Source organism: Haliaeetus leucocephalus, unplaced genomic scaffold (genome assembly GCF_000737465.1).
Source record: "Haliaeetus leucocephalus isolate CR32 unplaced genomic scaffold, Haliaeetus_leucocephalus-4.0 Scaffold41, whole genome shotgun sequence".
Taxonomy (NCBI): Eukaryota; Metazoa; Chordata; class Aves; order Accipitriformes; family Accipitridae; genus Haliaeetus; species Haliaeetus leucocephalus.
Window position 1 is genome coordinate 2,703,072 of NW_010972477.1, and position 16,060 is coordinate 2,719,131.

At 36.5% G+C, this 16,060-nt stretch overlaps 1 protein-coding gene across 1 annotated transcript in view; it reads left to right on the forward strand.

Annotated features, from left to right (window-relative positions):
• The window catches only part of RECK (reversion-inducing-cysteine-rich protein with kazal motifs), a 57,688-nt gene extending 44,866 nt beyond the window's left edge, over positions 1-12,822 (forward strand). Inside the window, exons 15-21 of the mRNA XM_010577143.1 lie at positions 1,479-1,601; positions 2,133-2,304; positions 4,328-4,520; positions 6,723-6,933; positions 8,271-8,344; positions 10,012-10,167; positions 12,340-12,822. Coding sequence (XP_010575445.1) covers positions 1,479-1,601; positions 2,133-2,304; positions 4,328-4,520; positions 6,723-6,933; positions 8,271-8,344; positions 10,012-10,167; positions 12,340-12,555 — 1,145 coding nt within the window. The 3' untranslated portion in view covers positions 12,556-12,822. The remainder of the gene's footprint in view (positions 1-1,478; positions 1,602-2,132; positions 2,305-4,327; positions 4,521-6,722; positions 6,934-8,270; positions 8,345-10,011; positions 10,168-12,339) is intronic.
• The last annotated feature ends 3,238 nt before the right edge of the window (positions 12,823-16,060 follow it).

The following is a 16,060-nucleotide window of genomic DNA, read 5'->3' on the forward strand; positions in this document are numbered from 1 at the left end:
TGACTCCAGTTAATGAAATGACTGCTGATGAAGAGGACAGTTTGCTGTGTGCACATTTTGATAGTGAAAGCCAATCGTCTTGCCAAGTTTTTGAGTGGACCCTAAGTCGGTTACTATTTACTCTGAAGAATCACCTAAGAGATCTTGTGTTTGGCATTACCTTCAAACCTTGGAAACTTTTCTTCTTCCCTGCTGACAAATTCCTTCTTCCTTGAGTAGTACTGCAGTTAAAACAGAGCTTTTTGTGCTACGGAGGCTTTCTCTCCCATCCCCTCTTGTTCTGCCATCATTTGGCTAGGAGTGCCTCTTCCAAACTGCTCAAATGCTGAGGATTTTCCTTGTGCCCCTGTAATATTTTTCAAAAATTCTAATCCTTAATTTCAACCCTTTGAAAAGAGATTAGAGAGAATTGCCTTATGTCATAAGGCACAGTTACCCTTATGTGAGGAGCTGTGTATTTGTTGGTAGTCTTTAATAACCAATTTGGTATGGATAGATTGGCTGTCACCAACATGAATTGATTTGACATAAAACATACAACACAGTGAAAGGCAGTCATATGGACAGTTCACAAAACCAAACTGAAATTGCTAAACTGAAGAAAAATTCCCGCAGTTTGCAGTTTGGTTCTTAGATTCAGGTGTGAAAAAGTTACTGACTTATAAAATGCAAAAATTAGGCAGGTTGCTCCATCCTTAAAAAGCTGCTGTGATGGTGTCAGTTGTATTACTAAGGGCTCCTTTCTGAAAACCAGTGGGTGAACATAGACCCCTGTATTTGTGTGTGTCTTATGCTGAATCTAGATCTGGGTTTCTGTTCAGCTTTGCTACAAGCTTCTTGTTCCCTGCTTTGGACAAAGCCGCATTGTAACTTGTACTGCTTGTTGAGGCTGAAATTATGACTATAATGGATGTTGCAAAACAATAGACTGGAGTGAAGCATTGGCACTTTTTCCCTCTTGAGAAAAAGCACACACAAAGGAATGAAATGAGCACTGCAGAGGAGTTTTGCATTATGTATGAGGCTGAAAGTTTAGCAGTCTTACATAAAATTAATTCAGGAGGAGAATGTGTCTATACAAAAGCTTTACCCTTGAAAAAATATCGAGCTTGCTAGCCAGAATTTATCTATCACTTCTTCAGTTTTCTGAGTGTATTTCTTTTTGCAGCTTTAAATTGTTCTTGGGGGGAAGGAAGAAAAAAGAAAACTTAACTTATACAGGCTTTGAAAGGATAAAGTGCTTGCTTCCTTGTTTAACTAAATAATCAAAACCACATGTGAACAGACTTTAAATGAATAAAGTAAAACCTGAGATCTAAAAAAAGATAGAAATTTCAGTGGGAAAATAAGCTGAATAAGGGGAATTACAGGAACAATTAATAATGAAAATGTAGTGTCTATGTAATACATGTGAGTATATAGTCTGCTGGTATATTTGCATTAATTGTATCCATTTACCTAATTTCTTTTATTTTAAGGCCATGGAACGTCCTTCAATATAGATTGTAATGTCTGTTCATGTTTTGCTGGAAACTTGATATGTTCTACGCGTCAGTGTCTAACCGAGCATAGTTCAGAAGATGAACGTCGGAAGTTTACAGGTAACTTTCTGAACTATGGAAACCATAAGCTTCATATTCTTAGAGCAAGGATTATCTTCTAAATTCTTTCTACAGTATTAATGCACAATACCTGATAATTTGTTATTAATATGTTCCTTTAACTATTCATTTTTCTCATGTCCAATCTGCACTTCAGAAAAAACACACACCTTAAAAAAAAGAAAAAAAAAAAACACCACATGGTACTAAAACCTCAGGTGATATGTAAAGATGGGTAGAGACAGGGTAATGCCACTGAGGACAAGAGATAAAGAGTTTGGGGAAAAAAATGGAGAAAGTTGAGTAGAATTAGCCAGGAGGCAGGGCACAAACTTCCCTTCCTACTACTTCTAAGTGTGTATGTGCTACGGCATTGCTAAATTACAGGAGGGAGGAAGTGGCTGAAGATATGGCACTTCTTTGCATTTACTGGAAGGCAAAGATATCTTAGTGACCCCTTGTGTATCTTCTGTCATAGAAAATAAGTGTGCACCAAATTCCTGTTTTGTGTGTTGCTTTTTGCTTTTACAGGTTTACCATGTAACTGTGTAGATCAGTTTGTACCAGTATGCGGTCAAAATGGACGCACGTATCCAAGTGCATGTATAGCTCGTTGTGTTGGGCTCCAGGACAATCAATTTGAATTTGGATCATGTATTTCCAAGGATCCTTGTAACCCTAACCCGTGTAATAAAAATCAGAGGTAAAAGCAGAATATGTTTTTAAGCTTTTCTTTGGCATCTTCTACTTGTAAAGCAGATTTATTTTTTCTTTGGATGTCTTGTATATTGTAGTAACATTCTACTTTTGGGATACTCAATAAAAATAACTGTTTGAAGTAGCTACTTTTTATTTATCATAGTTAGTAATGGACTGTAATAACTGCCAGTTCTTTGTTCTGTTTACGTAGTGCTATATTGTTTAAATTCATTATGTGGATCTCAGTTTTAGCAGTAAAAGGGTATTTATGTATACTTTCAAAAGTGAGAGAATCACCTTTTGTTGAAATGGCTATAAGTTTCATTTTACGACTTTGTTTCACACCTTCTAGTAGTTTAAAAAAAACCCACACCTGTATTCAAGACTTGGAGTCAGTCTTGCTTATTCAGTCAATAATCTGTGCTTTTTATCTCTAAAATAGGAAAATATTGATCACTCTGGAACACATGAGTTAATTAGCTTGATATCTTGTGAAAACTATGTCTCTACAATCTCTGTTTTTTCAATGTTGGAAAAAGCAAAATCTGTATAGACAAACATATTAAAACAAAAATATGCTCTGTACTAGTGTCAGGAGAAAAGAAAATCTGACCTTTCTTACAGAAATCAAGGTCTGTAGCTCATAATATTGGCCCCTGTCTTCAATTTTCTCAGTGTTGTGCAATACTGCAGTCTCCTTTGAATTTGTACATTTTTCTGTTTTGAAAGAAAGCCACCATAAGAAGTTGTGTAATACTGTGCTTTCATGAAAACCGATTATAGCAATTTTGGGTTTTATCTTTTTCAGCACTTTAAATGCTTTGATGCTAGAATAGCCATTATGGCATTGAAAATTGGAATTTCAAAGCTGCATTGTGGATGTACACTTCTTACATCTTATATTTTTAATTTGGGAAGTATAGAGAGGTTTTTCAGTTTTACAGAATAACCATTATGCTTAGAACCTCAACTTGTAGTTTCAGTAAAGGACTGTACACAGTACAGTTTTCTGGGTCAGTTTGATAATGTAGCGTAAACTAAACATGCTCATTTTAAAACATCTCTGAAGCACTTAGTATCTAATTAAGATCTTGCATTCCACTGTAAAGTGTTTAAATCTCAGAATTTCCGAGTCTTCCCTAATATAGAAGGAAAATGTGGACAGCAGCACTCAGAATAAGGACATATTGTACACAATCCAGTGGTAGCATTGTTGTCATTTATAGAAAGAGGAGATTAACAAAGCCATTTGACCTTTCATCAGTCTATTCATGAAACTCTATTGGCTGGCATTTCTCTAGCGGAGGGATGTCTTGCAGGGCGTATGGCAAATGTTTTGCAGATAAGACCATGGAAGGTACATATTTAACATAAAGGGGAAAGAATTTCTGCTGTTTATTGCTCTTTACTTATCTGTGAAAGCTTGAGAGGGATGACATGCCAAAAAAGGAAATTGTGTTACTACTAGATTTTTCCATTTGTTTGTAGTCATCCCCAAGATTGGATGTGATAGAATATCCTGAACCTACAAAGCTAGATATTTGTAACTGAAACCATATAATCTTGTACGTCTTGTTTTCACTACCTTCTCAAGGAAGGGTGAGGCTAGACCTCTGCAGTATAATCTTTTTCTCTTGCAGTTCACTGTTTTCATGTTTTCCCTAGTTTTCCTTAAATTTGCATTTACAAAATGAAGCTTGGCAGTAGGTAAGAAGTTTATGGAAGCCTTTTTTGAAAATCCATTGAAAAATACTTGGTAAAAGATAAATTTTAGTGGAAACTGAAACTGTACTTGTGTTCACATACATTGACTGAACATGGTGTGAGGCAGTTCCAGGTTTGTGATGAGACCTGAAATTGGTTATTCAGAATATTTTATCACTTGTATATCCTGCAGCTTTGCTGAACCATAGTTAGCTACAAAGCACTGGAGAAGATTTCACTGAAAATACTTTCCCTGAATATTTTGAGACTTAAAAAAAAAAAAATCCTATGACATGATATGAAATTATTATTACTTTATGCAGGTGCATACCAAAGAAACAAGTTTGCTTGACTAGTTTTGGAAAGTTCGAATGTAGCCAGCATGAATGTGTGCCAAGGCAGTTCAACTGTGACCAGACGCGGGATCCTGTTTGTGACACAGACAATGTGGAATACAGTAACCTGTGTACTTTGTACCAAAAAGGAAAAAGTTTAGCATACCGAGGACCCTGCCAGGTAGGAAGTGGTTCTAGCATTAAATATCAAATCATCTTTGTTCTTTAATGTTCAACTTTGCAATATTCTGGGTTTTTGCAATATTATGGTTTTTATAGCTTACAAAATGTTTTCATTGACAGTAATCCTTTAAAAGCGTAATTTAACTAGTATAAAAAATACTCTCACAAAATGATATTCAGAATTTTGTCAAGTGTTTCTCTGCTTTAGTTAACAGTTGTCTCAAAACCAATCAAAAGCTTTACTTATGCTTTCTTGGGGATAATGCTCTGATATTTATATTAAGTCTTCCTATATTTTTCACTATTAAAGCTTGCACTGAGGTGTGTTTGCAGTAATTAGTGCAGTTCCTTGGTTAGTCAAACACTGGTTTTTATCAATTTGAACTTGTTTTAAATAAAAATTAATGCCCGGTCATAGAAAGTCATTAGCATTTTGTGTGATAGTGCCCCAGGTTTACCAAGTTCATTGTTCAGGATCTATTTACACTTAAGTTTTGTTGGAGACTGGGCAATCTGTAGAATTTTCTTTAGTTAGTCTGGATTGGAGTAGTCTTCATACTAATCCCTAAGAAGGATTAAGATTAGGTTTAGTTCTTCCATCCCGCTGCTCCCTATAGTGTTTGTAGACAACCTATTTCTATCGCTTCACAAGAAAAGCCAGGAGCTACTCTTTTCAAAGTTGCTGGCTTTACCTTACCGTTGATAGACTGTTCATCTCCAGGTTTTTCTCAAATGATGAAGATTAATTTGAGACCTCTTTTTGGTCTCAACTGATGGATGTTCTTAGAAGTACAGAACATTTTTTCAGGGTTTTTCTGTATTATAAATGCTATTGCTCTTTTAACCCACTTAATTTCTGCCTTTCTGTCTTTATACCTTCTTTTTCTTGCCCTTTTTCAGCAACCTCGTTAAGTACAGATAATTCTTCTCATTGCACATCAGATATCTCATGAGATACTCAGAGAATGTTCAGCCCTTGAACAGTAAGAATCAAAGGAATATTGCATGGCTGGTTTTTTTTTCTCCAGCAGTTATATGTCTAGTTGTATCCATGTTCACGAAGTTTTTTACACTGGTAGCTTTAAATTTTCCTTCTCGCTTTTATAGGGAAGATGACTGCAAGATACGAAACCATTTGGGGTGCTCACATTTACTTGTCCTCTATGTGTGTTGTTGTTTGCTTAGGTGTGTAATGCAGAAACTGTAATTGTCTTGCTATTTAGGGGATATACAGTGATCATATAGCTGTGGTCACTTACTTGAAATACTAGTTAGTTTAATAAAATACTTACACCTTAGCAAGAAATTAGGGAATGAGTTGTGTCATTTCACAAGACTTCAGACACAAGTATTAGTCATACCTTGTCTGCAAAGAGTCAGCAATTCCATTTGCTTCTGTCCATGGTCAAAACCTTAAGTTTATTGGCATTTGACGTCTTGAGTGTGTTGGACTAATATACGTGCATAGGTGGGATAGGAAGAAACTACATGACAATTTTCTTTGATTTTTGTATGTGCTTGAATCAAGTGACACACTAGATATGATTTTCTGAGAGGAAAAAGGACATGATAAACATATTTTTACAGATGTAAAGGTCTCAACAATAAATATATTTTTGACAGAGTTGTCTAGTAGTGGGTTTTACTCTTTTGGAGTAAATGTGTTCATTTAACTTCCCAAATAATGTGTTAGAAGTACATGCGCGCGCACTGAATTTTAAGAACACAAAACCACAGAGATGAATAAATCATTAATGTAATTGAAATGTTAATAAATACTACAATAGCAAATATTTATTTATAAAATAATTTTATTAATAAAATCATAGTTTGTTTATTACATAATAAAATTATAGTAATATTAAATTAATTAGCTTTAAGAAATAAGTTAATTTAAATGACATGGTCATTTTATTTAAGCATTAGCACAGAACAGAAATTGTTTCCCAAAACCCGTCTTATTGTATGTTTCTGATTCCAGCTTACATTTTTCTGTCATCTTCTTTAAGTACTTACTCTTTGCATTTATTACCCATTCATAAACTCTCAGGTTATTTACTCTAGATTTCCTACTTTTTTGAATGTTTGACAGTATTAGCAGCAAATTCCCATTTAACTTTGTTTTTCGTAATGTTAAAACTACTCTGAACTTTCTGTAGCACGAATAAATTGATCCTTGAAACATTTCTGTGTGTTTCAGCCATTTTGCAAATCAGTGGAACCTGTATGTGGACATAACGGAGAAACCTACAGCAGCGTCTGTGCTGCCTATTCCGACCGTGTGGCTGTTGACTATTATGGACACTGTCAGGCTGTAGGTGTTCTCTCAGACTATGGTTTTCATTCAGAATGTGCCTTCGTTAAGTGTCCCCAGCTTTCCACTACTGGCTGCAAACCAGTTATTGCACCAGGTATGTTAATTTGTTGGAGTTTACTGCAGGTAGGAGAGAGTCTCTCCAGGCTGTGTGTACAAATCGGTCTATATTTGGAACAAAAATTATGCTTTAAAACATTATATTCCATAATGTCTTTGAGCCTTCTAAGAGAAAGGATGAAGTAGAGATCTTTACTTAGGGCTAGAACAAGCCAGTATCAGGACTCGGCCAACTAATTCTGAAGTGGAAAGGCCTTGGCTTGAGGAGTCACGCTCCTTTGGTCTTTAGAAACTTGCAGCTGTCCCCATAGGACTGGTTTGGGAGAAAGGAATGAGGTCTGTGGTGTCTAGGGTAGAATGTCACTGGGAATCGGGTGACTAATTTTTCGGAAGTGGCAGCACAGATACCACACTGGAATGCCAAACTGTCGTCAGAGTTCCCAGAAGAACAAAGATGATATTTAATTAGAAGACAGAGTGAGATACCGTATGTATTTACAGTACTGTGAAAGAGGAAGACAGCAGGAATAGTTTTGCAGTTGTGCTGTTTTGAACTGTTTTTTTATTGTTTTCACAAATCCTTGCTTTATGAAACAGTAACTAATCACAGGTAATACACAGAGCAAGGAAAGCTCAGTTTTTAAGAAGAAACAGTTTTGGTTTTCTCATTCACAGGTTTGAAAAAGGGTCTTTGTGCTTTGGTATTACATGTAATATTGTAGAAGTCACTCTGTGAATGTGAATTATATATAATAAGTTGGAGGGGGTGAATTAAATATACAGTCATGGGTGGAAAGTTGAAATACTAGCTCTGGTTTCCAAGATGGTGAGGAAAAACAGTAGAAGAAACATGACATGCCTCTGTGTTAAACACGAATCTGTCGGGCAAGTCCTTTCCCCCCCTTATATAAAGATTCTAAGCTCCAACATGGTATAACTGCATAAATTAATGTTTGTCATGTGCATAACTGCTTCTGTCACATCCTAGCTATTTCAGCTCTTGAAATTATTCATTTCTATAGTTGTATATGCATACATCCATACAAAATCTTGGCTTGTGGTACATAAAGTGCCTGTGGTTTTTAGCTTTCAGTAATGTATCATCTTGAAACAAATGAAAATTCATGTTGTTGCTTCATGTTGATAGTAGTAAATATGTGTTGAAAGGTGACTGCTTTTGCATTATAAATGTTTTCAACATTAAATGTTTCAATTTGATAGCAGAATTGCACAATTTCTAAGATTGTTTACTTTGCTTTGGTAGTTTTGCTATTTTCATTCTCAGTTAATGTTCAACTCTCTGCTTACTTGAAAGTGAAAAGACTATTTGCTTTTATTTCTGAGATTTTTTTATTATTATTATTATTCACATAGGAGCCTGCTGTCCATTATGTGCTGGAATGCTGAGAATCTTATATGACAAAGACAAGCTGGATACTTTTGCAAGGGTAAACAGCTTAATCATGCCTTATGTTAAATGGTACATGGAAGAGTCAAGTTACTGTATACTCTCTCCTGAAAAGTTAATGCATTATAAAACCAATTATTTTCAGTTTGTAGTGTGTTTTGGGTTTTTTTCTTTATACTGTTTATACTTTCCTCTATTTCTTAATATCAGGTGTAGAAATTGAATTACGATGCAAAGCAAAACAGAATTAGAGTAGGTACAAGGAAGCACATTCAGGTTTGCAGTTTAAATGACTTGTAATAGTAAAGACAAATGATATGGGATCTGCATCTATCTCATAGTAGTAATAAGTGTATATTTGTTATTTATGGCCTTTTTGCTAAGATTATTCTGGTAGCTCACTATTTCCTAATGTAGGTAACTTAGTTCTGACATTGTCTTATGTTTAAATTGGATTGTTTTACACTCTTTGTAGATAGACAACTATGTAGATAGTTGTCACTGATTTTGTTGCTCGTCAGCTAAAATGTTGGATTTTAATTTAATATCTCTGTAAGCTAGACACCAGCATCCTTCATTACTGCTCTTTGAAAACCTCCAGTGTAAGATGGATCTTCTCGTGTTGATTGTCTGTCACTGAACAAAACATACTAGGCCTAGACTCCCCATGTGGTGTATAAAAGGATTGCACTTTATTGACCCCTGCTTTTATGCTTCGGTGTATGAAACAGAGCAGAATGCTTGATTTTTGGCACAACATCACAACAAAATAGAGTAGTATGACAGTCATGCCTGGTGAAGCAAAACAATTCATGTTTGCATCTGCACATGATTTTCATTTTTTGAATATCAAGACGACAGAGAATTTCGCCAAAACAGTATAAAATTAAATTAACCTGTTTATATGTTTAGAAGGAGAGTTAATTAGCTATTATTGTAAAAACACAGGAAAATTTAGCTTGAACGTGACCCGTGGAGATCGTCTAGTCCAACCCCCTCAACTCAACTCAAAGCAGGATTAACTCCAGTTAGATCAACTTGGCCAGCTGAGTTTTTAAAACCTGCAGGAGTGGAGGTTCATCAAGCTGAACACCGCTGGACTCTCTCCAGTTCATCAGTGTGGCCTGGGGAAGGGGGGCAGGGCGTAAATAAAGGGGGACGACGACTTCTGCTGGCTCTTCTTGCTGTTGCAGCCCTGTCATCACAAAGCCATAGCTCTTCATTTCTGGTGGCTCTTGGAACAGGTTCCGTGATAGTAAAGGAGTGCCAGCTGGTAGGGCTGCCGTGCCTCTTGTTTCCCAGCATGGGAGTACAAGCCACTGTAACAGATAACCATTGACATTATTTTTGAGGTTCATGATACATATATACATTAACCATGAAGGTGGACAACACCACATATCAAAACCGTGGTTAATTTAAAAAGTAAATAATTTTTTCCCCTTCTTCCTTTCACTTTTTTAATGGCTTTGGGGGGGGTTGGTTTGGGGTTGTTTTTTTTTTTAAATCATAAAATCATTTTTTAGAATTATGTTTTAGAATGATAGAATCATTGAATTGTTTAGGTTTCTTTCTAGAGATTAGAATTGAGTAATTTAATGGCTGAAACAAATTTTCTGGCATGACATCAAGTTATTAAAACTGAAGAGGAGAAATGTAATTTTGCATAATACCACATCATCCACAAAGTTCTTTGTTTTCTTCCAGGTAACAAATAAAAAGCCTATAACAGTACTTGACATACTTGAGAAAATCCGCCTACATGTCTCAGTGCCACAGTGTGATGTGTTTGGATACTTAAGCATAGAATCCGAAATCGTGATTCTCATCATTCCTGTGGATCAGAACCCCAAACCATTGCAGGTAAACTATGGACTATGTATTATAGATAGTAAAAAGTGTCTCGAGACTCCTGCTTTTCTGGTAAGAGGCTTTTGAGTGTGGGTAATTAGAGGGGGGAGGTGAAGGAGGGCCAAGGATAGAGTAGTATGACTTTTGTTTTAAAATTAATAAATGCAGAACCCTCAAATTTCTATGGCTAAAATAACAGAAGATATAAACTGATGAAAATAAATAAGTTTACTGAATGACCTCTTAAATTAATTGTATATTAAATGCATACTAGCATATGAAATTGTACTCCTTTGACTCCAGTGTCAGGGTTAAAAGTAGATTGAAGTATATATGATAGTAGGCTGAAGCACATCGTACATATTGATATCATATTAATCCATTGCACGCATCTTGATGTTAAGCAGTAGTTCATACCAAAGAGGATCTGCTGAGACTTCTGAGACCATCCTGGTTTTGATATTCCTTTTTACCTTATGGTAAAAAGTGCTGGGAGATCCCAGTTAAAAAGGAAATCGTATTCCAATAAGCTGCCCAACTTGCTGTCTCATAGTTAGTTCATGCTAGCAAACAAGAACCTAATGCTCACAGTGCTAAACTCTAAAGGTAAACCAACAAATGCAGCTCAAAGTTCTTACAGTATTTTCTTAGGAGCAGTTCAGAGCAATAGAAGTAAGGCTTTGGCTATGTATTGCATTATTATTGTCTTGGAGCTGTTGCTTCATTTTTACTTTCTGCTTGTTAACCTTTGCAAGACCAGTGAGGGCGTCGTCTTCCTATTAAAAGGAACACAATTCCTTGCTGTTTTTATAGTTGTTTCTAATAGTCTTGCCTGGCCCTGCTGACAGCACTCTATAATGAAGTCCCTTTGCATATTAGGTGCTCTGACTGGTTCATTCTGTTACCTGACATCTTGATGCGTACTAGTGCAAAATGAAGGATTTAGCTTTGATAAGGAAGGGGAGAGAAAACCTGCCCACAATCTCTCTCTTATCTTTGACAATACAAACAGAATTCAGGCCAGTTCATTTCCTTGGTTTTTATTTTATGTTGATGGCTGCTTCCCATTTCCATTTTACTTCTACAGTCTTAATTTTGCATGCTCAGTATTGCTTCTGGGACTGGCTAAAGTTACGGTATAGTGTGAGGAGATAGAATCAATGCCATAAACTTGGTCAAGCTGCAGTATGTAATAGGGTAGTTGTTTCTCAGGCAGATATATTGTGTGTATTTTGCTTGCCCATGCTACTAGAGCAACCCTGTTATGTCCAGCTCAGCTCCACCTTACGTCTCCACCTTTAGCAGACATAGCCCAAAACGTTACCAGGATTTAGGAAACAAGGTCTTGAGCCTTGCCAGTGTGGTCAGCTCTCAGTCCATCTGCAGCAGGTGCTGTCAGACTCCTGGGGAGGGATGGACTCTCTGGAAGCAGAGAGGCCACCTGAAACCAGGGAGAGCTGCTCATCTCACTGGTGACACCCATGACGGAGTTAGAAGTTCCTCAACTTTCAAAGCTTTGGGCCTCCTGATACTAAATTTGTCAAGTTAAAACTTCACCGGAGGAGCTTCCAAAGCTGTTAAGGAGACGTAGTGCTAAATTGATTTCTGGGTTGCAGTAGAAGGTAAGGTGGAAAAGTGGATTTTCTAGCATAAATTCATAATTATCATCAAGTCAGTGGGGGAATGGAAACCTGGAAACCTGGGTTTTCTCATGTTTTCCTATTACTTCCTTTCTTCTCTTCCCATAAAAGAAATCAGTTTTCCCTGATTTGGAAGAAAAAGCCCAGTAAGTAGAAAATCCTGATTTCTCCACTGTTGCAGACTTCAAGGCAGTATCTTGGTCAATCAGGAAGGAAGTCCTCAGTTTTAGAGGTACTTTAGTTATCATTTACTGTGAGCTTTTTGGCATCGATGTTCAAAACACATCACCCACGGTAACTTTTATGTAGCTTCCTTCCTTCCCTTTTGCTGCTACTCAGGGCTTCCACAGTACTTCTCATAGTACCAAAGTCTATGATAAGAGCTCCAACGTTTTCTAAGAAATACTCCCAAAAATTATATAGATCTTACATGCTGATGGGAATAACTCAGATTTTCTTTCCTGAATTTTGCCATCTAGCAACATTTTTGTATTGGCATTTTACATGTCAAGAAGAGAAATAAAACTTTTTTTTTTCCCCTTAGATTGAAGCCTGCAATAAAGAAGCAGAAAAGATAGAGTCACTGATAAATTCAGACAGTCCAACATTAGCATCACATGTGCCGCTGTCAGCTCTAATTGCATCTCAAGTACAAGTTTCGTTTAGCATTTCTTCTCCTTCTGTTAAAGTGGTGCCTGTTCTGCACTCCCTGTTCATAAGCCTTTTATTCACCTTGTCAGCATTAATATATTATATATAACTGCTTAGAAAATATGCATGAGTATTGCGGTGTTTTATATTGTGAAGGACATTCAGAATTGTTGATCACTGAACCAGAAAAAAAAAATTGTAGAAGATTTGATGAACTAATATTTTTTCAATGAAGAACTAAAAGTATTTGGAATAATGTGAAAAGATTATTCTTTTATTCATTACTAGTCAGATGACTGTTTCAGCACAGTTAGATTGTTTTCCACTGATCTTGGAAACATAAAGTACTCTGGAAGGTTCTGACGTTATGCCTGTATGATTTTTGCAAGAAGGGATCGCATAGGGGTTTTTTTCAGCAATGAACAAAACAGTGTTTGGAGTTCATTGAAGAATCTTAATTTTATATTATTCAGATGCATATCAGTGACAATGAAAAGCACGCACCTATTTTAAACATCATTTTTGGAAGAAACTAATTGCTGCTACTTAATTACCTTACCAAAAATTTAAGAGTTTATTCTCATGTAAATATGCTTTCATATTTTATTATGAAGAAAACTAACTAGCCCTGGGCCTATTTCAGTAGACGTCTTTACTTGGACTAGTGAAGATTTGCAGGACATTGGGCTCAATGCTTGTAAAATGACAATCAAGCTCTATGCTAGGACCTGACTTCAGTGAAGAAATATGTTCTTTTTATAGTTTTGTACATTTCAGAATCTCATATTGGATGCAAAATTATAAAGAATCTCAGTATCTATATTTAAGTGCCATTTAAAATATTGCAGTATTTGCATGTTATCTAATGAAATTTATACTTTAAATGTTTATACAAACAGTATGTTTTATTACTTATTGTATTTTATGCACCTGACCTTAGTCTACATGAAGTATTTTATATCAGTATTATGATAGCCAACTCTTGAAGTATATACAGAAAAACTTATTTTTGCCAAAATGCTGAACTTTGAAAGAAAGCACTGAAAACTTTTTGAACATGTATGTTGTTGTAGCATGTTTGTAGCAATTATTTTCTGCTAAATCTTTTAAATGCAAAAGTATTAAAGCTTTTTATTTTAATAAAACACTTTGTCATGTGTCCTTGTATACGAATGCATGTGATTTTATAGACTTTTGCAATACAGCATATATTTTTCTTTCTCTCTCAAAGCAACACTTAAAACTAACTGCAGTTACATACATTCATGACTCACACAGCTTACTGTTTCCAAGTAAAGTACATTTCAAGGGAACTTTGGGGGCTCTTTGGTTTTTGGGGGTTTGTTGTGGGGTTTTTTTTTGGTTTTTGTTTTGGTGGGGTTTTTTTACCAAACCTTTGTCACATGCATGTAATTTATACTATGAGTGTCAGACTCTATTAAGTATAGAAGAGTGTAGATGTCTTTATGGGACCCTCTTGGGTAAGATTACAGTCATCCTCAGTTTGGATATGGAAAAGACTTCTCTCTCCTACAGCTGGAAGTCTGCACAAACATTCAGGACAGAATTGGTACCTTATTTGTACCCAAACTTTAAGGCTCAACCTCCTCCAAAGCAAACGGAGTGACTAGATGCAAGCTGACAGCAAGTTTCATTGAAACCTCCATCCGTTGCTTTTCTAAGCATATCTCTGTTGTTTGTTGTCTCTTAATGAGTGAAGAACACTTTTCTGTTCTAAGGGCAGTTGTGCTCTATATATAGTTTCCGAGTACTTTTGGTAGAGGAGTACAAATGCAGATAATCTTTGGAAGTGTTCCTGCCAAATAACTCCAGAAAGGCTCATGCACATAATCATCGAAGTCTGGGTACAAAAAACTTGTTGAATATGTTTATAATCCATCTGTTTCTGAAATTTCTTCTGTGGGTTCTTTAGAAACTTGGACACGAGTATAATGAATGCATTTGAAAAGCTTTTTGAACTGAAATGGCTTAGGTGGTCTCCCCAGAAACTGCAAGCAATTCAGATGGTTTATTGAATTCCTTATTTCTCCAAATCATTAGCAAGTATCTCTTCAACATGTAGCCTGTTAACTTGCTTAGCATTTAGCTGAAGCAATCCGATGCCTACTACAATGAAAGGAATTATAAATGTCTTGAGAAAATATATAAATACATGTATACATATATGCCACACTGGAAAATTTAGTTAAGAGCTTAAAAACATACCTTTTGTGAAACAATATATAGTGTTCGGGGGGTTGTGTTGTTTTGGTTTGGTTTTTTTACTCCTGTGAAGATTTTCTTCAATGAAAGATAATACAGAAAAAGTTGCCTCGGTTTGTATGATGAATCTGGAAAAAGCAGAATTTAAGCCCAGAGATTTTTGAATTCACATGTGAGTGTCTAGTACTTGCTAAAAAAAGAGTGAATATTTTGGGTGCTTATGTTAAATATTTACAGAAGCAATGAGATTTCATATAACCCTAAATTCTTGAACTGAAGTCCAGCACCCAAAGTGTACAGGGCTTAGGTTCTTTTTGCCAGATGAACAAAAGTACTTAAGTGTTTGCTAGGTTTTCTCAAGGCCTTGGACTACCTCAAAGGAATCAAGAAACTGTTTACCGACGGGTTTTGAATTCAGTTGAACTAGGAGAAAAGATGGAAGAAACCAAGCCCACTTTTACTTGCAAGTTATGAAATTTGAACCGAATGGGGACGAATTGGATACAGGTTTCAGATGAGTTTTCCATGTAAGCGCTCATGATGTTCTGTCACCATCTGTGTGGAAATCTGGGTTCACTTAGGAAGCCACAGAGACAGCACAAGCCTGTTTGTTGCTTTTGCAACAGGACCCAGCTGCAACATTTACAAAACATTATTTTCTTGTCTGCTGAAAACCAGAGTTAATGGCAATAATTGGGTCCGGCGAGGTGCTTCAGTTCTGTTTCGGTTTAGCTCTTCTCAACAGGGTGGCAGCGAAGCGGAGGTGCTGGCAGCGCCTGCTTGTTTGTACACCCCTCGGAGTGGATCAGCCGCAAGGGCGAATATCGGAGCACGTAAGGGCAAGAGGTTTCTGGCTTACACTTTCTGCTGAGTTCTGAGTCCAGCAGGACCTGGGATCTCTGAATTTGAGAGAAGGCAATAGTCAGTTCTGTGAGAGGGCACGAAATCGGCACTTAGAACCGCAGGGCCACTTCCCAGCCCCGCTCTTCGTTTGTGCTCTACTTCTGTGCTACTTTACCCAGTGTTATAACGTGGAGATTCGCACGTATGTATCTTGATAAAGTGTTATTTATACATCCTTACTGAGTTGTATGGTGCTTCTCCAGGTCAAAGTATATTTCAAAACTTTTCAGCAGCATCACTATTTCTAGGAAGCCCTGGGAGCGTTTACATGAGCAAATATAAGTACGTGAGTGCTTTGTAAGATTGTGGCTTGGACGTTTCATATTTGAAGTCTGGACTGTAAGGTGACCCTCTGGTCAAATGAATCCCAAAAAGAAAAAAGTGGCACTGGGGAAGAAAGATGTCTCTGTCACAGTTGTGCTAGACCTGACTGCAACTTCCCACACGTTCTTTGAACTGGATTCATTTATTATTGCTTTCAAAATAAC